The sequence below is a fragment of the Lissotriton helveticus genome, chromosome 2_1, assembly GCF_964261635.1.
Source record: "Lissotriton helveticus chromosome 2_1, aLisHel1.1, whole genome shotgun sequence".
NCBI lineage: Eukaryota > Metazoa > Chordata > Amphibia > Caudata > Salamandridae > Lissotriton > Lissotriton helveticus.
In genome coordinates, this window is record NC_136059.1 from 1,510,114,250 (window position 1) to 1,510,141,884 (window position 27,635).

Genomic DNA, 27,635 nt, shown 5'->3' on the forward strand with positions numbered 1-27,635 from the left:
ACTTCTATTAAAGAGTTTCTATATTGATTTGCAGCTTCAAAGGACCTTGTTAGCATGCAAATGTATCCTAAAATCCAATTCATGGAGCGCACCAACGACTGGGACCGGGAGCAGTGGAGTCCTGATACAGACTTTGGTGTTCCCTGACTGGACCTTTCACTTTGTTAAATGAATTGATTAAGCTCGATAGCAGGTGATAAACATTATTGTTAGAATGCCAGACAAGGGTTGTTGTTTCAAAGCTGTATATAAAGATTTAAAAGGCAGTTTACACAAGTACATTCAGCAGCAGAACATAGAAATCATAAGTAGAGGGGATACACTACAGTTCTTAGTGATAGCCGGCATAGGTTCACCTTCCAAAGTGGGACAAAAGGGTCTCTCGTACATAAAATCCACACACTCTTTTATAGGATTTCTATCAAAGATATTCATGCATTCTACATGAGTAAATGATTATCAGGATATGCACCAATAGGAAATAAGCAAGAAGGAACATTATTCTACAGAATACATTAAAAGTTTCTCTCATGGTAGTAATGTATTGGGTCTATTGGCGTTATCATGGTTTACTCGAGCAATCCCATTGATACATTGTATAGCAATAGCCTGGGACAGTTGAAATGTCCTTGGGCAAGTACAGTGAGAGAAAAGTCTCTGGGATACTCTCTGCTTATTAGCGTGAGCCTTACAATTCTTTATTTAGAGTGAGAAGAATTGCAACAGTTAACACACTAGTTTGTGACATTGGTGCAAGATGGAGGACAATATAAACGCAACCTAGGTTAGTGTAAGCCCAACTTGTGATGCATTTAGTATGCAGGAGAAACAGCTCTCTCAACCTCCAGCCTGCCACTGTTCACCTCAAGCCAAGATACCCAAGATACAGAAAGTGTGGGCATCTTGACCTGCTTGTCTTAATTTATGTGCTGGATTCAATGCCAGAATACCATGTCTTATGGCCAAGTCCTACAGCTCCAGTGGCTCTGTTGAAGTTTACAGCCAACAGGTAATAGGAAAACAATCCTATTGCCATGTATTATGCTGTAGCACTTAGACAACTCAGTTTCCAAGGGACTCACTCATCTGTGACTAATCAAAGTTCAGGAAAGCAACTTTACCTGAGATTAGCAAACTTGTAGGGTGTAATTTCTGACTTTATATATTTACCAAGATCGTTGTATTATGGTTAATCTAGCCCAGGAAGTAACAGTACTTAGAATATTTTAATTATTCCTCCATCTCTTCTTCATCCAATCATTTTTTTAACCACCTTGTGAAACTTTGTTTTATATTTTAGGGACATTTTCATCTAATAAAATAAACCCCACTTATTTATTTTTTTGTTTCATCTTATTTCATTGTTGTCATTTAGTAAAATGTCTCAGCAGGTCAGATTGCTCATAATGACATATATGTCCCAGGGTGAAATGGTCCAGGGTGGAAGATTTCACAGAAGGGATCTGCTTTTCAAGTCACTCCAAGAATCTCATGCTCTTCCAATATGCCAACTGCTGAGGTTAATACTAGGGCCGGACAGGGAACCCAAAGAAGCCCTGGCAATTTTGTTGGGCCGGCCCAATCGGGAGGGTGGGGGGCCAGCGTGAAGCACTACTTCTTAAAAAAACCGGCCCCCCAGCATTGCTGCTTTGTTACTGGGGGTCGATATTGAAGAATCGCTGCAAAACCAACCCGCAGTAACAAAACCAGGCACCACCGCTCCAAAAGTGGCACCTACCCTTTCAACCTTTCGGGCAAATGCCCGATACGGCCAGTCCGGCACTGGTTAATACGAGTTGCTTGTAAATGTAGTACAGTCTCAAGGAATGGTTAATAGTTAAGTATTGGCTAAGACCTACCATGGCCATTGTACGCTGTCCTTGGCTTTGTCAGCATGGTTGCCTTGACAGTGTCAAGGTCTTAAGCTATGTCTGCTGGGTTCTCAGTTCTTGTGCTGGTCGGTGAACACACCTGTGGTTCCTGCGTCGTTATCATCTGCTCTGACTACCTTTATTCCATCAACTCAGAAAAGTGAGCATTGATAAATACAAGAAGTCATGGTTTACGTTGATCACGATACTATCCTGATTTGACATTATTTCCCAGACCCATCTTTGCCCTATCTCCTTTCCCTTTAACTGAAGGATGACAATAATAGTCACAATACCAATATCCACATTTGGAAGGATTTTAACAGGCATTTGTATATAGGGCCCTAAAGCCAAGCTCCATTTATCAAGCAGATGTAATGAGCACGGACATTTTAGCATAACAGCTCATCGGTGTTGAAGAATTTAGGTCTTTACTTCCCATGCCTTTACATTGGGATTAGCTACATCACAGTAAGTACATCGGAGTACCTTTACATCAGGAATATTTACATCGTAAGCGCCGGTACTTTGCATCATTATATATACGTATATTTTAAGTATATATTTGAATGTACATATATATGCACATCTACATACACATATATTTGTGTATATATGTGTGTGTGTGTGTGTGCGTGTGAGTATGTATAGATGTACACATATATATAGGTACTGTTTTTATTTATTTTGTTACTTCTCTTTATTTGCATTCTTCCAACTATGTCAAGTAGAATGTGCCAAAAACTCTAACATAAATAAAATTGTTCTCAATACAGTCCTTTTTCAATGCCAGAATTTTGTAACAGTTGAAGCAAAGAGAATGAAGACATAACAAACAAACAAACATAACACTAACCTTAAAAGATCCCTGGCATACTATCATGCAGTTTAATTTGTTCTGAGACTCAGCATCTTCTTTCTCCAAATTCCTCTTCCCCGACCGTACAACGACCTTCTGTTACATTTTTCCCCACTCTATCAAACATTATTATGGCTCTTAAACTAGTCTTTCTCCAACATCATGTATGTCAAGCTCGAAGTTGTACTTTGTTTCCAGTATCTGGCCAGTGTAAGACTAGCTACGCGTAAAAAACTGGTGTATTAATTTTCAGCCCCCTGGGTGACCTCCTCCAAGTTGAAGGGGCGCAGCCCCAATACTGTAACAGCTTGGGCTGCCAGTATAGGGAAGAACTTCCTTCCAAAATATCGCTTTTTTTGGGCAGGCCAGACACATATGAGTGTGTCCAGCAGTCTGCTCCTCCTCCAACGCTCATTGGTAGTCACCAGAAGCATCTTGTGGATCTTGTCCGAAGTGAAGTACCACCCTCTCTTTATTTTCAGCACTGATTCTCTGTGGTAGACATAGGCTGTTAAATCTCACTATAGGGTTTCCAATCTATCTATTGGCAGTTCAGCTTGTAGGTCTCTGATCCACCTAGTGGAAAGTGTCTCCCCTTTTGTCAACTGTCTTGTTGCAGTCTCCCTCATCTCTGGTTGGAGTACCAAATATCAAATTTGTAGGTTGTTTCACGCAGCCTGTATGTTGTCTTGCAGTTTTCGAAGACCTGATCTGCCCATCACTGAAATTATCTGCAATCATCGTGCATTCACTCTCCCTATACTTTATAAGCTAATGTCCCAGACCTAGATTAAACACATGATTGTCGAAGATAGGTGTTAGTGGGGAAGGAAAGAATTTAATGTCATCAACAGTGGCTATTTTATCTAAAATACCCAGTACAGTATTTTGTTATACGACTGCAATATAGGTTTTGTGGCCTGCATTTCTCTAGAAATCAAGTGGGGTCCCAAAGTATTCTTCTGACCACTGACCTGTCCATGTGGACCCAGCATTTGCCCATTTACCTCCTTGACCATTCTCCGATTATGCACAATTAAGCCGCTCTGTAATAAATGATGATACAAGGAAACCACTGGCCTCCCTTTTCTCTAGGGACTTTCAAGATTTGTGTAAAGTCTCTGGGTCTTTTTCTTTGTCACACAAAATACAGTAGGGTTGCTTGTATGTTTTGAAGCATTTTTCTCCCTATTGGAAGTGGGAGCATCTGAAAGGCATACAGCAGACTGGGGGTAATATATATTTCTTGACCGCTGCTATGCGGCCTAACCAAGATATATATAACTTCTGTCATTTCTTTGGGTCGCTCTAAATTTCATTTGGAAGTCTTGGTATATTTACTGCATACCATTATGTAAGAGATGGTGTCAGTTGTACCTCCACATACCTGATCAACCCTGTTATGATCTGAAAGGGGACCTTGTATGCCAACTTTCGCTGGTCCTTCTCATCCAGCCCCAGAGTTAGTAATCTTCTTCTTTGATTGTTTACTTTATAGCTAGATGTTTGGCTATATTGAGTCAGGATTGCCATCTACTCCTGGAGTGAAGCGCCCAGTTCATTCAATAAGAGAACATCGTCTGGAATAAAGTAAGACTTTGCACTCCACTCCTCATAATGGAATACTCTTTACCTTCCTGGATATTTGGATTTTCATAGTCAATGGTACCATAAATATTACATACAAAAGGGGTGACAAAGGGCAACCCTGTCTTGTGCTCCAAAATATTTCTGATATCACTGACCTGGCACCGTGTATTGTCACTCTGACTTTTGGGGCTTGATAGCTGGCCATAACCATATTTATAAATTGGTCCCCTAGTCCTAAGCTGAATTTTGTTACCTTCAACCTCATGAAAGTCCAGCCAGTCCATTGAAGCCTTTTTCGGTATTGAATGCCACAAGCATGGCCCTTCGTTTTTTAAAAATCTTTTCGACAGAGTGGGATAACCTTTAAACATAGTCCAAGGTTTCTCTTCCTGTAATAAGAGTCTATTGGCCTTCATGTATCAGGCTCGAATGGAGCTCCTGAGACATCTCTCTACCAGATTTCACTCTCCAGGCATCCGATACAGACTGCCCAGCATTACCATATTGAAATCCCCAAATAAAAGCATTGACCCTTCTGGGAACCCAACAATTTTCCTTAGGACCTTTCCTAGAAAAATGTTTTGTTCCTGGTTGGGTGCATCCATGACTATCATGGTGAGTATTTCACCTCTATCCTACTCTTGACTATAGCATCCCTGTTTCCTGTGTCTACTGTCATTTCCAGCACTACCAGCTGGAGTAATTTTGAAATTAGGATGGCTGTTTTGCTTCACGCTTTGGAGTAAATTTGCCTTGTGTCTATATTGAATAAAAATCTGATAGTGTCTCACTTTTATACATAGTCATAAGTCCTGCCTTTTGCATGTCAAGGAACGTGTGACTTCAATTGTTTAGAAAGGAAATTAAGCCCCATTACCTTAATTGACAGGGTACTGAATGTAACCACGCACGTGGTATGATCATTTGTGTTTTTGTCCTTTGAGAAGTCTCTGTCTGTTGCTTCTCATGTGGTTTCTTATTCTTCCCACTGTATCCCTAACACTTATCAAAATTAAACTTGAAGTGGACAATAGTTTTTCCTATAATATGTTCTTATATTCACAGTATACAATCAGGCTAAACTCCCACCAGTTACACAAGAGTGGCTCCGGCTACCAGTGTAACTGATTCTTTACCGTCACCTTGAAATATTATTGTGGATCTTTGTCAAATTTTTACCAGGATCTTCTCACAGTCTGGACTGAATTAGGAGACCATGGACTTATGCTGCTCCAAGTGGGCCCATCCAGCACTGTCCACCATGAGTGATATTGGCCAGCATCTTCCAGTTTACACTCCATCTATTCTGGACAGTCTGTGTATATGTCTTTGTTCCTTAGGCAGCGGGGCCTCTATGCTATGGTTTCATTGGGTGCATGTTTGTTTCTTCTGCCTGTTACAAATTATGCCCCAATATTCTAAGCTCCTCCTTAAACATGGTGTATCCCTGAATCAACATGGATGGCAACTCCAAATGTGAATGTAAATCTAAACCTTATATTTCCTCTGTTCAAAGCCTCTGTATGCGTTTTTTTATGAGTGTGGTTTTAGTGAAGTCTCGTAAGAGGTTCAGCTTGTCTTCTTTGATTAGAATTGGAGATTGCTTCCTTGCCTCTTGCAACATCACATCTTTTTTGGGAAGGGTAATAATTTGACCACAACTTCTCTTGGTGTTTTTTGTTGCCCCTTTTCATAAGTCAAACTTTATATACTTTCCCTGTCACAAGCAGTTCGCCATCTTTCAGTTGGAGTAGCTGGCTGAAAGCCACTTGTATATAAGTCGCTATATCTGCTCACTCCAAGTCTACCTTTGTTTCCCAGAATCTGATATTGCCCGCCTTGCCCTGTTCTCCAAGACTTCACATCTCAGTCAAAGTGTATTTACACGGTTTGTGATTTTTATTGTCAAGTTGTTTTGTCCCCAATTTCCAGTACTGTACTATTCATTTTAACCACTCTTGATTCTATTCGATTAACATGTTGCTAAAGCTGCATTGATACTCTTTTCACATTTTTATTTCCTAGTGTAGGTCTTCTCTCAATTCTTTGCTCAGTTTGTCCAAAGTATACCTTCTTCAGGGCTAGGTCCTCCTTTCTGGTTGCCATATTTTCCAGCATGTCAGGTTCTGCAGAAGCTCTTTGAGTTTCCTGTTCTTGTTGTTTGCTGCTTAAAGCTTATAGGCTCTTTTCACCTTCCTTTCCTTATCTCCATGGCTGCAGAGCTCTATTACAGGCAGGATATAGATATGTCATTTTGTAGTTTAATTTGGAGGAAAATGAGGAAACTTATGTTTTGCTGAAGAACAGTGTTGCGTTCGATAACCCCTACTTTTAACCAAAAGTTGCTGCCCCTAATGATGGGTTATATTATTGAGATACCAGTGCTTGCAAACCTTCCTGCTGCATACGTGGTTCATCATCTCTCCTTCCACTGTTCCTGCCATAGTTACATCCACTCTATTGCACCCATCATCAAAGTTGGTTTATGCTTGCAGAGTTGCTCCTTTAGATGTAAGTCTATCTTCTGGGGTTCTCCTTTTAATGTAGCTGCCCCATTCGGTATATTTAAAGTTCTATCTTGTCATGTGTCGCTCCATGTGGCACATGCCTTTTATTATGACTTGTTTTAATCAAGGGGCATCACTGATGAGTCAATTTCCCCTTACTGCCTCCTTACCTTTCCCTTCCTTTTGTCTGCATCCAGGCCACCAAACCCCACTCACTCTCTCTTCTTTTTGCAACCCTCAGGATTATCTTGGCATTTCAGTTGCCAGCTACACCTTGGCTCCACGGATCTGTTTAGACCACACTATGTATTTCTTCAGCTTCCTTGTGTTCTTGTGTCAGCTGTTCTTCTGTGACTTTGGCTTGTTGTACCATTGAATTGGACCCTGGGACATGGAGATCTGAAGATTGCATCCACCATGTTGTAACACTGGCCAACCCTGTCCCACAAACAGTTTTTCTTTTTAGTTTTAAATTATTTTTCAAATAGTGAATATAAAAAGTATAGAGCCTTTACTCGTGTGTGGCGTAAGGTTGGCCGCAGGACCTGGCTTGCAGCCTGGTCCTGTGTCCATCTCCTTGAAGGCAACCAATCCCAAGTTGTGACAGCCTTTGGCTGTGCACAGCGGGGTAGGCCACAGGGCTTGGCCAGCCCCCAGGCCCTGTGGGCAAACCCCAAGCAGGTTGCCAACCCCATGCTGCACACAGCATTTGCTGTGCACAGCATAGGGTTGGCCTTCAGGCCCCAGGGACCCCATCCCCAGGGCCAAAATAAATATATATTAAGGGGAGGTGAACCTGCAGCCCCCCGCCTTAAAAGGCCGGAGGACCAATCCCTAGTGCCAAATGAAATTAAACTGGGAGGGGCCACACAGCTCCCCTCCCCAAGCCTTCTTGGGCCAAAATCTAAGTGGAAGGGGGCGTGCAGCCGCCCTCTACTAGCCATAATAGGCCCTGGGGACCCCATCTCCTGGGCCCAAATATAATAAAAGAGGTGAGGAGGCCACACAGCCCCCCTCTCTGATCCTTATTAGACCCTGAGGACCCCATTCCCCAGGGTCGGCCATTTTTTTAAAAGGGGGGGGGGCAGCAACCCCCCTCCCCGGAGAATTTTTAGGCCTTGGGGATCACATCCCCCGGAGCTGGACGCATTTATAAGGGGGGGAGGCCGTGCAGCCCCCTCGTCCAAGCCTTCTAAGGCCCCGGGGAACCTTTCCCCAGAGTAGGCTGTTTTTAGGTCTTGCCTCCGCAGTGCGTATGCACTGCAGAGGAAAGAGACCTTTAGCCATCGGTAGAGCTTTCCAGTTAAAAACGTGCACGCGTTGCATTGCTTCCAATGGCAATGCTTGCACATCTGTCTATTCACTCGCAGGAGCGAGCAGCTGGCATCAAATGTTATCAATTATTGGGGCGCCAGCCCCTCGCTCCCGCGAGGGAATTGCGCCGGCCCTCTCCTCTCTCCCCTCCCCCTGCTGCCATCGAAGGGGGCGCGCACTTGTGCTTGTTTTGCAGCACACATGCCGCCATTTGCAGTAAACGGTTCGGGTTGTCCCGACATATGGTGCGTTACTCAAGCTCAAGTATGCATTTAAACAAGTGCGAATTAGAACCATAGAAGCGTTACTATTCCCTTCTTCCTCCTTCGAACTCTTATCGTATGGTACTCACCACAATTGAACAATCCATTAAAACGCTGCAATCTCCTCTTTTGTTCTTCTCCCTTTCTGTCAGGCACACAACGCAAATCATAACTAGAATAATGAATACTATGACGTGCCTACACGCATGCGCTTTCCATACAGCGCATGAAAGTGCATGCGCAAAGGAGGTGGAAGTACTATCACTGCACACCAGAATGTCAGAGTACGGCGTATCTGTTGGTACAAACTGACCATTGTCATTTAACCTGTATTTGTTTCTTTATCGTTCTAATCTTCAAGTGCGCTAAGCAACGGCTTCAGCTATAGGTGAGTGCATAGAAAACGCAATTCAGGAGAAAGAGGGTAGCGTACAGCTGCGCAGTTCGGACTAAGTACGGCTTGTTGCTCCAAAGCATTAATTGACCGCTGTTTATTTATTTTTATTTATTTAATGCGATTTTCTAGAGCGCGAACATTACCCGAAGGTGTCAGAGCGTTTACAAAAGAACCAGTTGCGATACATAAGGATTTAGGATTACATGAGTTACATAAAGGATACAAACAGGAAAAAAATTGCAAATGTACAAGTTGTTAAGTCACACAGGGAAGAGATACAAATAGGAAAAATTGCATATGTACAAGTTGTAAAGTTACTCAAGGAAGAGATACAAATGGATAAACTCTAAGAATCATATAGGAACGGTAGTGAGTACAAAGGTCTACTACATATACTAGTGGTTAGAGTTATCTCTATATACATCTATATACAAATAGTAGATTTTCTCAGGATTCCATTTTACCAGGGTTAAGGGGGTACAAGGCGCAGTCCAGGGTCACGCATTGTCCAGTAAGTCCATTTGTGCCAGAAAGACCGTCAAGATGGAGGATCTAGGTTAAAGGCCACTACGACAACACTACAAAATGGCGGTGTTGCTGTTTGGTGAGAAACCAATCGGAAAAGCTGTATCAGTCCACGGGGGAAGGTGAGGGGAAGGCAGAAGTGCGGCCCCCTTCTCTCTTTCCAGGGCCCCCTTACTGATTCCAGGGGTCCCTCTCACCTCAGTCTGTCGTCTCACGGTGTCCGTGCTGTCTGCAGGCCTCTGTGCCCCCGCAACGCCCTCGGAAGAGGCTCCAGCGTTTATTCAGGAGGGGGGCCAAGCCACTGCTCCCAGACCCTGACTGTGATACTCTGATCGCTGTAACATGGGCCAGTCCCTTCAGCATTAGTCATCAATGCCTAAGGAAGAGGAGACCGCTTATACCACTCTCCTTAAAATGCAAACCTCTTTTAGTCCCTCCTCTCTCCCCTCCCCCCTGCTGCCATCGAAGGCAGTGCGCGCTTGTGCTTGTTTTGCAGCGCACATGCCGCCATTTGCAGCAAGTGGTTCGGGTTGGCTCGACATATGGTCGTTACCGTTGTGGTGTTCTTCTTTCAGTCCCCATGTTCGATGTTGGGATTGGGATGTGTAGGCGATCATTTTCTTTATGCAACTGCACAATACGTGACTGAGGTCCACGAAAATGATAGGGAGGAGTATGCTGTATCTCAGCGCTTGTTTACTCACTTTGGTATCTTCTTTTCAAAAGGAACACCGTGCTTAATTTATTAATTACTGTTTAAACAGTTGTTTTCCATACATAATAGATTTCCATTCCGAATTAGTGGCGATTGTAATCGCGGGTGCAAAGGCAACACGGGCAGAATATTCAAGTGGAAATTCCGCCGCTCGTTAGTTGTGCTTTTATCGTTCGGCTCTCTGTGGCCACTTCTTAGTCGTCTGGAGCAGAAATGCTAGTCTGTGTCCCAATTAGGTCCTGGGCTTAAATAGTACTGTATCATTGTGGTATTATTATATATATATATTTTTAGGGGGGGGGGGTCTATTTAGCCACTCTGTATCGTAATTCTTTATTAAAATAATTTATTGCCTTAACCTGCAACCTTGGAGAGTAGGTGTGTGAGTAGGTGTATAGGTCAGTGAGGGGGGTGTGAGTTGCTGTATGGGTCTGTGAGTGCCTGTGTGGGTATGTGAGTGTGTGTGTGAGTACCTGTGTGGGTCTGTGAGTGGCTGTGTAGGTCTGTGAATGGATCTGTGAATGCCTGTGTGGATCTGTGAGTGCCCATCTGGGTCTGTGAGTGGATCTAAGAGTGCCTGTTGGGATTGTGAGTGGGTCTATAAGTGGCTGTGTGTGTCAGTGAGTGGGTGTGTGAGTCTCTGAGTGGGTCTATAAGTGGATATGGGTGTGTTTGGGTCGGTCTGTGAGTGGGTACATTAGTGTCAGAGTGGTTCTGTGAGTAGTTGTTTACGTCTCTGAGTGGGCCTGTCAGTGGGTGCATGAGTGTCTGAGTGAGTCTGTCAGTGGATGTGAGAGTGTCTGTGTGGGTCTCTGATTGGGTATGTGAGTGGTTGAATGGGTGTGTGAGTGGATGTCTGAGTGTCTGTGTGTCAGTAGCTGATTAATTAATAACTGCTACCTTGTTGGTTGAATGTCCAGAGTGTACTCTACACAACATCTGCGCAATGGACCACAAGGAAATTTCTCCAGTGACCTTGTGTGCGTGTTGGGAAAGTGATTGTTCCATGTCCATCTTCATCCAGAAATCTGTGATAACAGGAATCATCCTATAGAGACTACAACAAGACAAAAAAAAGGTACATCTCCACCAAACAAGGGTCCTCCTGCTTAACTATCTGAAGTAAGCGCTTCTTTGTTTGGTGGAGATGTCCTTATATTCCTTGGCATCATGAAGGCGCCACCAAAATCGGAGGGAAACGCTCTGAGGGGTCTTTGGTATGCTGCCCATCATAATGCCAAAAGGCAGGAAGACCTTTGCATACTACTAAGATGGATGGGGTGGGGCCAAACGGACAGAGCATCCAGCTGATTTACATATTTGCATACTAACAGTAATTTAATGGCAGTACTATGTACTCTCCTCTCACCAAGAGAAGACAAGAAAGAGAACCCCTCCTTACTACAGAGAAAAGGGGGCTGTGTGGGGGCCGCACCCCCGGGCCCAGTTTCTTGATGCTGGGTACCCTGGCGCCCACCCAGGTTACCCAGTATGCTGTGTTGGGGACTATGAGGGGTGCTTTAATCCCTCCACGGTTCCTGCCGGCACCCCACCTCCAATGTGAGCCAGCATTTCTCCTACATATAGGGAGCAGCAAAAAATGCTGCTCCCTGAGTGGGGGAGCAATTCTTTCATTTGTTTTCCTGCCTGCTTGACAGCTTCTATTCATTGAAAAAACAAAGGTTACAAGGACATTATAGCGGGCAGGAAAACAGATATAGACATACATACAGCAAGCAGGAAAACAGATATAGACATACATTCACACACATATATATATATGTGTGTGTGTATATATATGTATATATATTCACACACACACACACACACACATATAACACACACACACACACACACACACACACACACACACACATATATATATATATATATATATATTATTAAAATAAATTACAGTCAAAGTAAAAGACCGTGCAGTAAAGACACTAACCTTACTTGAGGTGTAATGACTGTGGATGTAAGGCCTGTGAAGAAACTGTAATGTAATAGAACAAGGGTACCCCGTTACGGGGGGCGTGGCCAACAGCATGGTCGGCTAAGACGTGCTTCGTCTGTGCTCCTGGCATGCTGCCACCGAATCCAGCTTAACCTGTGACCCAACTTCACCAAACCACAAGAATTGGGACCGCTACTGCTTCTAGAGCCAGCGCAATCGTTCCTCTAGCATCGCGTTGCCTGGGGACCTGCGAGTTCCCGATCCAGTCTTGCGGCGGTGGGAGCCCTCCCAGAGTCAAGATGGCGGCCGTGATCCTCGGACACCGGCTACAGCGCTGACCCCCAGCTGGTAGACCCGAAAGCGGAAGGAGGCGGTGGACGATCCTCGGGAGTGCCCTCCCGGGGGCTGCGGTAAACATTGAGGGCCCCGCACCTGCACTAGCAATGCCTTAAGCCCTGCCGAACCTTTCCTAAGATGGCGGATGGAGCGGCGGAGCGGGGATAGGCAGGCCCAGCGGCGTATGAAGCCTCGCGTCGGAGACCTTTGAGACGTGACCAGAGGAGGTACGGGGGCACTCCTGGGAGGTGGCGCGGGGCGGGGAGGAAGACCTGCCGACTGCGCTGTGGTCCCGTCCTCGCGCCCCCCCTCATCCCGCCACGGAGCCGGGGAAAATCCTTTACCAAGATGGCGGCCGGAGCCGCACTTTAGTGACTGGGCAGCGCCTGACTGGACCGGCGGCCTCGTGAATACATTGGGGATCGGCAGGAAGAGGGATCCTGCTGGGAAGCACTCAGGGTGCGGTACGTGCAGGCGGACTGGAGTATTCCTCAGAGGGCCATAAAATTGCACTTCCTGGCATCCTACTGCAATGCTAGTTGGACTTTTCAGGGGAGCAGCCATCAGAGACTTGACCAATATTACAGGCTCCATATTGCTCACCAGCTAACACCCCAAACAGAGGTACAGCATATTACTATGTCCCCCCCAGGCCCTCTGTGGCAGAGAGGAGTCCCTGGGCAGCGGGGGACAGTGGCCGGCGGGAGGGGAGCGGATAGCGGAGCGCTCACGCAACCTGCACCGAGTGGCGTGGGGCCCACCAAAGACACTGGTGGCGGCCTGGGAAAGAGGTCCAGGGGAGGCGACGGTGCCCCCCAGATACGGGACGTGCGGAGCAGATCGCCGGAGTGACCCCCCCCGCATCTCCCCAGGTCCGGCCAGTGCGCCGGTGAGGCAAAAATCCGCGTCTCCAACGCCAGGGCAGCGCGCTACCACTACTAACCATGGGGAAAAAGGATCTGTTCCCAAAACCGCCCAAACAGGGACCCATGGACAACTTCACGGGGCCGCGACACCAACTGGAGACCCTCCACGCAGCCTCGGGGACGCAGACGGACACAGACCGACTTATGGCGGCCATCCAGGCGTCCAGAACGGATATCCAGGAGTCCAGAGCGGCATTGGAGGTAAAAATCGGTGAAGTGGGTTCCGAGGTAACGATGCTGCGGCAAGACTTCCGAAAGTTATCTGACAGGGTGACGGTGACTGAAACTCGGATAGGAGATGCGGAGGATTCGGTCTCCACCCTGAGGAAGGATATGGCGGAACTCCAGGCATCCCATCTGCAATTGTTGTGGAAGGTGGACGATGCCGAGAACAGAGCAAGGCGCAACAACCTGCGCTTTGTGGGCTTTAGAGAGGGAAATGAAGGGACGAATATGGCAGCATACCTTCACTCCTGGCTGATTGAAACCTTCCCGTCAGCGCGGTTCTCATCGTGCTTCGTCATTGAAAGAGCGCATAGGGCCCTACTGGCGAAGCCCCCTGAAGGTGCGAGACCTAGACCGGTCATTGCGCGCTTCCTCAACTTCGCTGACAGGGACCTGATCTTGCGGGAGGCTAGGAAAATGGGGGAGATCCGTCTGGAGAACACGACCATCATGATATTTCCGGACTACAGTCAGGAGGTCCAGAAACAACGTCGATCCTTCGATACCGTGAAGGCGAAACTGAGGACCCTGAATATCGCCTATATGTTGCTCTTCCCTGGAAAGCTCAAGGTAATCTACAAGGACAAGATAATCTTCTTCACGCACCCAGAGGATGCTTGGCAGTGGCAAGAGGAGCGCCCAATACTCCATAGCAGGGAGACCGCGGGACGCAAAGAGTTGGACAAGTCATTACGGCAGAGGTCGCAATGGGAATTGCCGAAGCCGCAGAGGAGAAAGTCGCAAAGGATAAAGACACGAACGCTGGCGACACCGTACCGGGGACAGGCCTTAGGAGATACGCAGAGAGGGCGATCGGCATCCCCTGGGGTAACCTCCATGGTGGGATCCAGATTCAGCTGTCTGCGAAACCATATCCGCTCGGAAGGCGACGACGAAGAGGAGTTGGAGTCCCGGGCGTCTGGAGGGGAGGGAGAGGATGAGCGGCAGAACTCTGTGCACCCGCTGGTAGAGGCGATCCATAATTTGGAACAGGACTCATCAGAGCGAAACAGTATTCCAGTAACAGATACGCAAGACTCCCACTCATGAACGTGGGTGGTACAGGCCCTTGGGGATGGCAGCCCGGTGCAGGGACTACATGCAAGTCGACACGACCACTTGTTTTTCTAGCTGCTATCCAATTTGGAAGAGAACTTGCCGGAGCGGAGCAGCGTACCCATCACGGATACGCGGAACTTACAATCATGAAAGGTGGTGGAACGGGTTATCGGAGATGGCAGCCCGGTGAACTGAAGCGCGCAAGTTGACACGACCCCTTGTTTTTCGTTTTTCTTTTGCAAGTTTCTTATTGTGGTTGGGTGTGCGTAGGGTGCTCCCACGTCCTCCTCTAACCGGGTGGGGGGGTGAGGATCAGGTGAAGGGAGGGTTTCACGGGAGGGCGACAGACCGACTCCTGCGGACAGTTCTGTCCTGCTTTGGGATGGGACTGGAAGGGGAGGGAGGTGGGGTGGAGGGGGGAAAGGAGGGGTTCACGTTCTTTCAGGTAGGGGAATGAGGGGGAGGGGTTGGGGGGGTTGGGTAACTGTTGGGGGGAAGCAGTCACACACTCGGATGTCTAGCACCGCACATCCACTTCAGAGGTGACCAGCAAGAAGGTATCCCAGTTTACAATGGCAAGTGCACTAGCGACACCACAAATGGGAGACAGGGGAGTTAGTATCCTGACATGGAATGTTAATGGATTGGGATCCAAAGTTAAAAGAGGTCTGGTACATGCTTACTTGAAGAGAGTAGACCCGGATATCACTCTATTGCAGGAGACACATCTTAAGGGTACGAAATGTGCCTTCATAGCGAGAGGCCGACATAGAGTGCTGGCTCACTCGAGGTACACCTCAGACTCCAGAGGGGTGGCGGTTATTATCAAAAAAACATCGCCATTCTGCACCACACGTACCTGGATAGACCCACAGGGAACTTATGCTGGAGTGCAAGTGACCTGGAATAGACGTACATACACTATACTCTCGGTCTATGCCCCGCCTAAACTACAATCACGTACATTCAAAGCTGTTGCGTCCATCCTCCTAGACACAGAGGATACTACTCAGGTTCTGGGAGGCGACTTTAATGATGTAATGAATACGGTGCAGGACCGATCGGGGGCTACAGATCGAGGGGGGAATCAGACCGCCCTGTCCCATCAGATGGCCAACATAGGACTTACGGACGTCTGGAGATGGTTGCACCCCACTCAGACTGCCTACTCCTACTATTCAGGAGCCCACAGTGGCGTCACTAGGGTTGGTGTCACCCGGTGCGCGTAACTCATGGTGTCACCCCCTCTGCTTGCCCACTCCAGGGCTTGGGATAGGCGTATTGAACTGCTCCTATTCGTTTTTTTAACTGTTTTTTTTTCTTCTTGTCCTAATACTATGAATTGTGTACAACTGTTAACTGCAGGTTTGACAATGAGTGTTTATTTTGTTTTAACTGTGATACATATGATTGCACTACTTGGAATATTGCAGCGATTTTAAGTAATTACACAATAAAAAGTTACGTTTAATTCATTCATTCACTCCAGCACTCACGCCTATCTTTCAGGTGCCCACTTGAAAGGGCATGGCTATGCCTCACCATGGTTCAGTGTGCACCAAGCCGTGGAAAATGGGTGATCCACCCACAGACCCTCGATCTGGGAAGAGCACCCTGGCCTAGTCCAAACTATCCAACCAGGTGACAATATAAAGTGGGTGTCCAACAGCTCCAGGGGGGAAGTGCCCAGAAACGGCCCCAGGAAGTTCTGCTACTGACGAGATTCCGACTGGGAAGCCCGAGCCCCCCAGTCATTAATCCCAGCAGCATTCTCCAGACACCACCTTTTGGGGACTCCACGCCACGTGGAAGAGGCGTGGCCGTTGCTACTGGGGTCATGAAGCAGAGAACACTAAATGAGACTTCTTCAGCCTCAGTAGTGACTAAAAACATCCAGGATACACTGTCCTTTACCCCATAAGGAAGGATGATGGGCCGTGGGCGTAATATATGTGCACTAACCCTGAGCTTCCAGCCAACAAACACTAACTACTCACCCCTAAAGGTAGCACCACCCAAAGAGCCTCCACTCTAAAGTAAGGAAACCCCTGACCTCCTACCCCCATCTGGGGACATCAGTGTTGCTGACAGGGGGACTTTGGCCAGCGGCGTATCTGCCATTGGTGCAGCAAATGCAGTCCCGCCATTGCCAATAGCCCTGGGGGGTCCATCGAGCCCTGATAATGTCTGAAACTTACTAACCTGACAGCAGTCAAGAGGGGCTTTTTTCCCGCTTGTTCCAGGGCTAAGGCTACGCTAGTGGCCAATGGCTGTTTACCCAATGTCTGGAATGCCTCTACTGAGAGGATTGTCCTCAGCATCATGGTAGGTGAGGGGCTGCGTGTTACATCCCCACCATGTAAGAAACGTCACTCACCACACTATATATAGAATATCAAGGAATATAGACCTTCAGGCACTGCAGTGCATCAAGGCCTGGAAGAAGCCAGAAACTGACAAAGAATTGTAGACCAGGATGTGTGCCAAAATCCTGTGCCTCTTTGAGGGAGGCGCAACGAGGAGAAATGCTTTAGTTTCTCTTCGTTTTTCCCACTTGGCATGTGTGTTGCATTGTACAGCACTCATACAAAGGTGGAAACGCCTTAAAGAATGGAATTTTTAGAGAAGAGACCTTAGTTTGGCTCTCTGATCCCGTAGGTCACTACTCTTCGCACCACAGCGGGCACTGAGGTTTGAAGGCTGCCACACAACCAGCAGTGACACAGTGGGCAGCAAGGCGTGCCAGCCGAGGAACTAGCTACTCAACAGTGAAACAGTAATTGATTCCTCCCTGCAGTACAATGTGCAGCAAGGCATGAAAGCAGGTCAGACACTTAAAAGTGACTCTGTAAGGGATTCCTTAGTGCACCACAGTGTGCATTAAAGTGTAGAAGAGGCAAAGCCCCAGAAGTGGCATGCTCACTCACTGCCACATACACTGAGCTACGATACCATGATGTGAAAGCAGCCAACCAGAGGCTCAGCCATCTAGTACAGCACATACCTCGGCATGGATGTAGCCAACCACCCAGCAGTGATGAAGTGGGACTCCTCCATCCCCCACAGCAACCACAACACCCGTTTGTGACACAGTAAAGGCCTTCTCTGGCCACCACAGTGTGGGAGCAACCAAACATCCGGCTGTGCCCATGTATGTGACTCCTGCATCACCCACAATGTGAAGACATGGAGGCAATATTCACCCAGCAGGAATGCAGTTAGGAACTGTTTCAATACCCTCCAAGGAGTGGAAACAGCACAACTCCCAGCAAGGAGAGCGTAACAAACTCCTCCATGCACCACAGTATGCACCAAAAAACAGATGCCGCCGACGCCGTAAGGCCCAGCAGTGGCACTGCAAGGAACTTCTCAGTGCACCATTGTGTGCACAAAGGCCAGGAAGCAGAGAAAAGACCCATCTGTTCCTCTGAACCCTGCACCATAGCACATACCACGTCTGTTGTACGGGTTTCTGGCTTTGAGGAAGGTGCTAGGCCGTTTCCCGAGTCATGCCAACTGCATCCTCTGGACAAACATCCGTCCCTTCTCTGGCGTGCTACTGTATATTAGCACCTCGCATGCCAGCGCGTTGAGCCCTGATCAATGAAATGCCATTTGGCTGTTTACAGACTCTTCGATAGAGAAGACTGAGGGAGGCGAAAGCAGTTACCGTCCGCCTCAGAAGTGTCGGTGAGATTGGCTTATAAAGAGATAAAGCAGAGCAGTCTGCAGAGGCGAGGCTGCAGAGCTGTGTTACACAGCGTAAGCAGATTGGTGTCACCCCATGTCAAGGTGACACCCGGTGCGGTCTGCACCCCCCGCACCCCCCTAGTGATGCCGCTGGGAGCCCATAGTGTGTTTTCGAGATTGGACTACGTATTTATGTCTAGACAATACCTGAAGGTAGACGACGTGACTGAATACAAGGCTAGGGGAATATCGGACCACTCGCCTTTGTTTGTGAATGTGGGACATGTCAATGGCAAGGTAGAAGCTTCTTGGCGCCTCGCGGCCTGGGACCTTCAGAACGCAGTGCTCCTGCGTGGCGTCAGGGCAGACATTAAGGTCTACGTGGCGGAAAACGAGGGAACAGTTGAGTCGGGGGTCACCTTTTGGGAGGCTATGAATCCGGTCCTCCAGGATAGACTGCAGAGTAGGTTGGGGGAGGAACGGCGAAAGCTACAAGCCGAGGTAACAACCTTGGAACGTACAATCTTGAACCTGGAAAAGGAAGTTCAGACCCTGAAGTCTAATGGAGCTCTCAGAAAATTACTAGACGCCCAAAGGCGGTATAGAGAGCTGGTCTCAAATGAGGCGAAGACCCAATCGCTGGCAACCCTACACCGTCTGTATGACGTGGGGGATAAATCTGGCAAGCTCCTAGCGTGGCTCAGTAAAAAGGAGCGAGCAGCCAGATGGGTGGACGAGATTCGGACGTCGGAAGGGAGGCTTGTTAACACCGATGAATCGATAGCGGAGGCGTTTGCCACGCATTACGAACTCTTCTATGCGGCTAGGGACTTGGGGACCAGTGAAGCAGCCCTACAGTACATGGCACAGACGGACCTACCCACGCTGACCTCGAACGCCCGCGCGATCCTAGAGGCGGATATTACAATAGACGACATTTCGGAGGCTATAGCCAAATTAAAACCTGGAAAGACCCCAGGACCGAATGGTTTCCCGGCCGAGTTTTTTAAACGTACAACTGATCTTGTGACGCGCCACCTCAAAGATCTGTTCACTGACGCGTACGGGGAGGGGAGACTGCCACCTGATCTCGCTTTAGCTACAATCGTCCCGATTTATAAAGAAGGCAAGCCGAAGGAGGAATGTGCCTCCTACCGCCCCATCTCCCTCCTCAACATGGAGGTGAAACTTTTAGCGACTATACTGGCGGTCCGCCTGCGGTCGGTTATTCCGGCCCTTATACATATGGACCAATCGGGTTTCCTCCCGGACAGGGCTACAAAGCTGAATCTACGGAGCACCCATAATTGGTTGCAGGAGGTAAGGGGGAGGAGGGACCCTACTGGTTCCTCTCGCTCGACGCCGAAAAGGCGTTTGACGCGGTCCATTGGCCATTTCTTGTGGCAGTGCTCCAGAGATTTGCATTCGGCCCTAACTTCCAAAGGTGGGTTCAGCTCCTCTACACTGGGCCGAGAGCGTGGGTGAGAGTAAACGGGAAGGTATCGCGTGAATTTTGAATTGAGAGGGGCACCTGCCAGGGATGCCCCTTGTCCCCCCTCCTATTCACGCTTACTATCGAGATACTGCCAGCTAGGATTAGGCAAAACGAGAGCATCTCCGGCTTCTCCATGTCGGACACAGATCTCGCGCAAGAAAAGATCTCGCTCTATGCGGATGCTGTCCTGCTATTTATCTCGAAACTGGAGACTACCGTCCCGGAGTTATTTCGGGAACTAGACCACTATGGTAGGCGGGCGGGCCACACCATAAATTGGCACAAATCTATTATTTATGACCCGGGGGGTCTGGAGCGTTGGGGGAGCTTGCCGGAACGTCTTTTGACCACCACGGATGGATTCCAATACCTTGGGATATACATCACCTTGGATAGGGCCCTATCCTTCCGTAAGAATCTAGAGCGGATAATATCCAACGCGGTGGCGGACATGGACCGTTGAAGACAGCTCCCACTCACACTCCTGGGCCGTGCCGCGATGTACAAAATTATCATTCTTCCTAAGTTTCTCTATGCCCTCCAGAACGAATAATACCCTCTTCAGGCCCGACTATTGCCAAAATCCACGCCGACCTCCGCGCATTCCTTTGGCCAGGTAAGCAACCACGGGTGGCCCTGTCAACGCTTCTGTGGCACCAGTATAGTGGGGGAATCTCACTCCCCAACCTAGAGGCCTACTACTGGGCGGAACACCTGACACCAATAAATGACTGGTTGCACGCACCGGCGGACCACCCGACTTATGCCTTAGAAAGAATTAAAATGTCATCAAAAAACCTATTGTACTACCTCTACGGGGGTGCTAGACGAACACCGCTCCTCCCGGCTATTGTACTCACGCTGAATGCGTGGGCTAAGGCTACGAGGCGCATGGGATGGGATCAGAGGCCTACCCGGCAGACGCCATTGTGGCAATGTCAGTGGTTAATGGAACTAAATAAGCTGCGCGGCTTTCTATAGTGGGACGATATAGGCATCTCGACCATTGGGGATGTGATTGCCAAGGGGAGCTAAAGTCCTTCCAGGTCCTTAAGACGGAATTCGGGCTACACCACTCACAGCTCTTCAAATACGCACAGCTGCGTCACGCATGGCGAGCCCAAAAGATCCCGTTGACGGACATACCGGAGTATGCGCCATTGGAAGGTAGGCTCCTTCAGGAGCAGATTATGGGACAGGCGGTCTCCCTCACTTACAAAACATTGACTAATAATATGCTAGGTGACTTGGAAAAACTCAGGAATGTGTGGGAGGCAGAGGTGGGAGAAATGGAGGATCTCGATTGGGAGATTGTGTTGATGTACCCTCGGGAGGTGGCGATAAAGTCGAGACTGCGCCTCATTCAATTCAATGTGTTACACAGAACCTATTATGATAGGGTGCGATTCCTTCGAAAGGGGAAAATAGACGATTCATATTGCTTACGATGCCGCCAACACGAGGGGGGGTTCTACCACACCATCTGGGCATGCGAGAAAGTACAAACTTACTGGACACACATATTCACGGAACTGACGGAGGTTCTGGAGGTGCCCCTCCCGCAGGAACCCAAGCTGGTATTGTTGGGCATGACAAATCATGTGGATTTGACGCGCCCACTTCTCACCTTTCTGGTCCTTGCGCTAGTAGTAGCTAAGAGAGATATCGCAAAGTACTGGGGGGCAGCGGAACCGCCTGGAATAGAGGAATGGAGGAGAGGGCTGGACCTGTACATGGCAGCCGAGAGAGTGACTTACAAGGCGAGGGGGTGCCCGAAAAAATTCCGAAGAGTATGGTCTTAATGGAGGCACTACCATGGGTTGGACAGGGGGCTGTGAGGGGCGGGAACATTGGGGGCTGGATCGCCACGCAACCGGAGAACTGATTGTAATGACATGGGGGGCACTGCTTTGACCATCACATTGAGATGGGGAGGATTTGTGTTGCTGATGCGGAGTGATGTGACGGAACCTCGGGGTTGGGGCTGGGGGGGGAACTGGGAGTCAATGTGCTGCGCCCTATATGGCTCTCTTGTTGTGTTTGAATACAGATATGCAAAGAAACAGGTTTTTAACTCAGTGGGAGTGGAGGATCACAAGTTGACGTAGCAAAATGCATTTGGCGCCAGTTCTTGGTTTAGTTGGTCAGTTGGGGAGTTGGGAGAAAAAAAGAAAAAGCAGGAGTGATCTGAGACAGTGGGTTGAAGTTGCAACATATGTAACTGATGTACTAGTATGCTCTTTTCTAGACTGATGCCGCCCGTCCTTCGGGTGTGGGCTGAATGGCCGTGTAATACTACCCCAGGAGACAGACATCTAGAGCGCATCCTTGAGGGCAATGTCGACCGAATATATGAGTGTATTGTACAACCCTGCAATAAAAATGTTTAAAAAACAAAACAAAAAAAGGGTACCCCGTTACGAGAACCTAGGGTTGACATATGTTTATGGAAGAAAATGGTTTAGTTTGGCCCAATAGGGTCCTAAGAAAGCACGGCGTTTCTATCTTTTAAGTATTTAAGATCATCATCAGGACAATGAGTGAGCAACCTGAACCTGAACAGGTCACACACGCAATAGAGGAAACGTGCTTAAAAAGAAGAAGAACCACCCTGTACTGAGCACAGATCGCCTCCTCCACTCCCCCTCCCCTAGGGATGTGTCCCTAGTAGATATTACAGGTTGCTCACTCATTGTCCTGATGATGATCTTAAATACTTAAAAGATCGAAACGCTGTCGACCCTAACAGCAGGAACTTTCTCAATTGTATCCATTTATGTGAAGTTCCTACTCTTTTGTCAATGTGATGTAATGTTTTTAAGTTCACTGCACTTTGTCACATTACGCATCTGTCACTCTATGTGAGCACCTGTTTACTCTAAGTTGCAGTACCCACAAGTGTAGAATAAATGGTTATTTTACACTACGTATGCTTCCCTACCTCTATCGTGCTCCCTCAATGATTAATGTCTAGGTAAAAAAAATCCTCTTACTCTGTGTCCTTTTTCAAGGACTACACGGGCTTTCTTAGGACCCTATTGGGCCAAACTGAACCACTGTCTTCCATAAACATGTGAAGTAACTGTAGCATACGGTGTCACCAGCATATTTATCAGACTTTTTTACAACACATTAAATGATGCACTGTCTTCAGTAAGATGTAGCTCATAATATAAACCAAGTAAAATTGAAGTTCTGAAAGATGGAGGGGTTAATCATTGCTTCTGCATTTGTGTACCTCACTATGTTAGTATCACTTACCTTCTCTTTGCAGTACACTGGAGGGGCATTTACAGAGCAGCAAGTTGATGCCAAGTTTGCTCGTTCCTCCACCATCTCTTCAAGGACCTTTGGTGCTGGTTTTGGCACTTTCTTGCTCAAAATGTTGTTTAACCTGCATAAAAGTTAAACAAATAATCACAGAAGTGTGCCTTTATTTTTGTGACAACACACAAACCTTTGAAGCCCACAGGAGAAAGTCATACTGTGTTACGTTACCATATACTAACTGCTTGGTGCAGCAGAGAAACTAATAGCAACAATATGGATAGATGATAAAGTACCAATGATAAAGTTATACTGTGGTATATTACCATATACCCACTCCTAGGTGCAGAAGAAAAACTAATAGCAACTAGAGTAGATGATAAACTACCAATGAGACACTGTCAGCTGCTTACACCATGACACCATGTCACAGCTTTAAAGGAAAACAAGTCTCAACCCAATGAAATGGCTAAGAAACATTGGCAAAGACAATTCATTTGGCTTTTATAAACCTCTTCAATCTCGCCACCCAAAGGTCTGTGTGCCACCAGACAGGTCTAGTTTTGTTTTAGGCAATGTTTCTGGAGAAACTGAGACAGAACACGTTCAAAGACCACAGTATGAACTGCAAGGACAAAGTCCAGCCCACATTACTCTGTATTAGTGTTTAGTTTGAATTGGTGGTTGTAGGTCGGGCTCACACGCATTTTTATGGGGGAGGTAGTCTTTATTTTTAATCATCAAACTTTGACCTAGGACAAGATAGAGAAAGTCAGCAAAGGGGGAAACAAGAGGACCAGAAATGTAGATAACATTGGCAAATGGAGAAAGTAGATGTGAAAAGAAGAGAGTGCGATATAGGGACACGGAGAGTATATTGGTGGATGAAAGAGACATGAGATAAAATAAAGACTAGGCAGCCTTGCTATTTGGCAACCCCATTTGTCAATGGCACCAGCACTTAATTGTTTTACGAATTAGGCATTGCTCTGCACATTTTGGAATACACAGGTAACATCAGGATAGAATCAACCAACACTACCTTCACACTCAACAATACTGATAAAGGGAGTACAGATCATACTTGTGTCTACTCTCCTTTAAAAGGCTGTACCCAAAACACCCTCTACAACAAGAAACAATACTTCATATGTTCACATAGATCTGTCCTTGGAGGAAAAAGGGCATTTCTTTAACTGACTGCTTGCTGAAAGAGGGAGGGTGGCATTATGGCAAACCAAAAAATGTGGTGGGGGGGGCTAGATAAATTTCCCTTGACCCCAATGGAAAGTGTAGCCTTTATGTAAGAAAAGGAAAATAGATGTGGTGCCCATCCCCCCATCTGGCTTTTACTCAGAGAAAGAGTTTTTTCAGGAACATGTACCTCTTCGGTCTTGTGTGCAAAATGTATGCTTTTTTCAACACATTCCGGCCTATGCCTCTCATTGCAGACTGAAGAGATATACAAATGTGGTCAATATTTTGTTGCATTTCTGAAATGGACGAACCTAGATCTCAGAATAAGAACTAAGGAAATATTGTTCTGATTCTCAGGAGTCCAGCAATACCAACACATGTGGGTTTTCCCAGGGAATGTAGTGTGCATAATCAAGTGTTTAATATAAGTGCTAATTACAAATTGTGTCATATCACTGCTTTTGGTGCGCTGTTCGTTTAATAATAGACATCAAACTCAAGACTACATGAAAAGTATGAAAACGAAATATTTTCTAATTCTGTACGTCCTATGGAATCCAGCGATGGGGAAGGGACAAAATCTAATACATTGCATGCTACGACTCCAGGACACCAGACCAGCCAAAGGATTTATTCTCCCCTGCCTCATACTCGTGAGTTTTTTAATCGACCAGTAGCAGCCAACAGTTCCCCTTAATCTTCCTATCGACTACTCCCCAGGAAATGGGACTTTCTATATTTTGACACTACCAAAAGCTTACACCTAGGTGTTGGCAAATCAATCAATCTGTAGTTTTCATGACCAATGTTCCGAGACTTAAACCATAACAAAAAGAGTCAACAGAATCTCTGGTGAAATCACTGGATTCGATCACAAAGATAGTGTCTCTCAATGGTGCACTTGGATAGTGTTTATGCCCAAAGAGTATCTTATCTCAAAGAGAACTGGGACACAATTAGCTAAAGATGAGGGACTTCTCATTAGTCAATGGTTTATTGACCTTGGATGTTCGATCCTATCCACATACTGATTCTAAAACTCAATTTGGGAGTACACCAGTCTTCCAATCCAGTGGTACATCTTGCTCCTTCCCTCTGCGCTCCCTGCAAATTCAGGATCCAAGTGCGAGTGAATGTGCCAGCCCTTAGGAATGACATTGAACCCAAGAGAACTGAGATGTCCCGCCTGAACTAAGTTGATTGACTGAATGGATTGTCACTTCCTGCTTGCTCCACAAGTCTGATCACCCTCCCATGTTCACTTGTAAATGTCTATATACCAATTCCTCGTGGAGATACTCATGACTCTTTCCCACACATACATACTCAGAGCCAATCAGATGAGTTAGGTCTGTCCCAGCAGCCTCATACAAGATCTGGCATGCCCGAACATATAACCACTATTGATACTACTAACCTGCGAGATTGTGCCATGGCAAGCATTGATCATGATATACCAGACACAACCCGATTAGATGAGAGGTGTGTCACACCATTTGCACTGTTGAATGAAATGTAGCTGGATTATGCAGGAAACTCACAGACCTAGAGTGGGGCAATTTCATTAGTGATTTTGATGTAGTTGTATTACAAGAGACATGGGCACTGGGAAAAACCTTTAGGCAAGGGTATACAAATTATAGTGTGAGGCAGTACCATCTAACGAGAGTCGCCCGTCAGTAGGGCTATTGGTTTGGGTGAAAAACATGCCCGGTGTTACCACAAAAAGATAAAAAATCGATTGTAAAAATATGTTAGGCTTGTGAATTAGTGGGCAGAATGGGTACAGGGTAAAGGTCTATTACCTCTATAATCGTTCTATGTGCAAGAAAAAAGACTATCCCACATTAAAACTGACTGTTGGCCCACCATCTGGCAGAGTGTTTAGGCAAATCTCCTGTCATGCTTGCAGGCAAGTTTAACAGCACATTTGAGCCTCTAGCAAGGTTAATAGCCATTACTGAGGGGTAAGATGAAGCAAGGGGCATTCGGAAACTGGAGGTAAAACCACTTAGTACCTGGTCATCTACTGCACTACAGCTATTGTCCCTCACTATGACCCTCGGTCTGCAAGCTTGTAACAGCAGATTTAGGTCAGGTAAGCTCCTTGCTCCAACTTTTGCAAGAGGGAATACACATAGCAGAATTGACTACGTCATTCTAGAAATTGATCTCTGGTACCTTGCGCTAGATTTTGAAATCGCGGCTCGGAAAAACAGCGAACAGAACCCTCTCAAGTTGATAATATAAAACAACTTGTTTGCGATCAATACGAATATATAGCTCCACAATTTGAAATGATTTTAACATTATCAAATTATAGAAAAGATGTCACATTGTCTAAATTGAGTCTTACTTCAGGCATGCTATTGCAAATATATGTTGTGGTCACTAGTATTCCAGGCCAATTTGAATCTTCTCCATTCAATGAGATTTGCCTGGGTAAACTGCACAATGACCTCCTTATTTCTTTAGTACATAGGGTATATAGAGCTTTAAAGGCCATCAAGGGAAGAGTAAACCAATCTCCATCCTGGTACTCAAACAAGGGTTACAAGACCAAAGAGCTTCTAATTGGGGAGATCAAACAGGGAAATTGCAATTTAATCAGGCAGCATTCCACAAACTATAAAACAACTATTGCCTCATTTAAGAAGGAATGGATCCATTCCAACAGGCTTGTCCTAATTGAAGCCTCTCAAACCAAGATCAAAAATCCTTCTGGCAGATCCTTTCCCATGGCAACCTAATAACTCAAAGTTTTATCAAATATGTTGTAAAACCCAGCAATGGGTGGAACATTTCTCAGAAATGTATGCTGTAAACTCCCAGAGGGCCTTCCCCACTGCAGAACAAGAAATTGTCCCACTTGGTCTGGGTAGTACAAATGCTGACAAATGTACACCATTTTCTAAGGAGGAGACGTTAAGGGACATCCATTCTTTGCTCCCCGGCAAGGAGCTTAGCCCGTATAAGCCCCCGGGGGATCTTTTCCGTTCAAGGCACGATGTGGGGCAACCATACATCAATGCAGTCTCTCTAATAAAATCATGGCAGACAACAGCATACCAACTTCCTGGCTAGGTGCCAAAAAAAACCCTATCTTCAATAAAGGAGACAGAACATTTCCCAGTAACTATAGACCATTCAGTCCGATTGATAACTTTCAGAAGGATTTCTGTTACCAAGTACTTCACAGATTACAAGACTGGCTGGACGAATGGACGGTCCTATCCCTGTTTCAAGCAAGGTTTCGTACCAAAGTAAGTACTATTATCCAGGTTTTTCACTTGAACAGTATAATCTGTAAATACTTGCCGCTCTCCAATGACCATCTTTACATGGCCTTCATAGATCTGAGGGCTGCCTACGATCTGGTCCCCAGATAACAACTGTGGTCCACTCTAGCTAGAATGAACATGGTACCAAGTTAACTAGATTC

At 46.7% G+C, this 27,635-nt stretch overlaps 1 protein-coding gene across 3 annotated transcripts in view; it reads right to left on the reverse strand.

The window, feature by feature from the left end:
• Positions 1–27,635, reverse strand: part of GC (GC vitamin D binding protein) — a 245,740-nt gene that overhangs the window by 61,370 nt on the left and 156,735 nt on the right. For all 3 annotated transcript variants that reach the window (XM_078676420.1, XM_078676418.1, XM_078676417.1), the window contains one exon: positions 22,991–23,123. In XM_078676420.1, the coding sequence (XP_078532546.1) occupies positions 22,991–23,123 (133 nt within the window). The remainder of the gene's footprint in view (positions 1–22,990; positions 23,124–27,635) is intronic.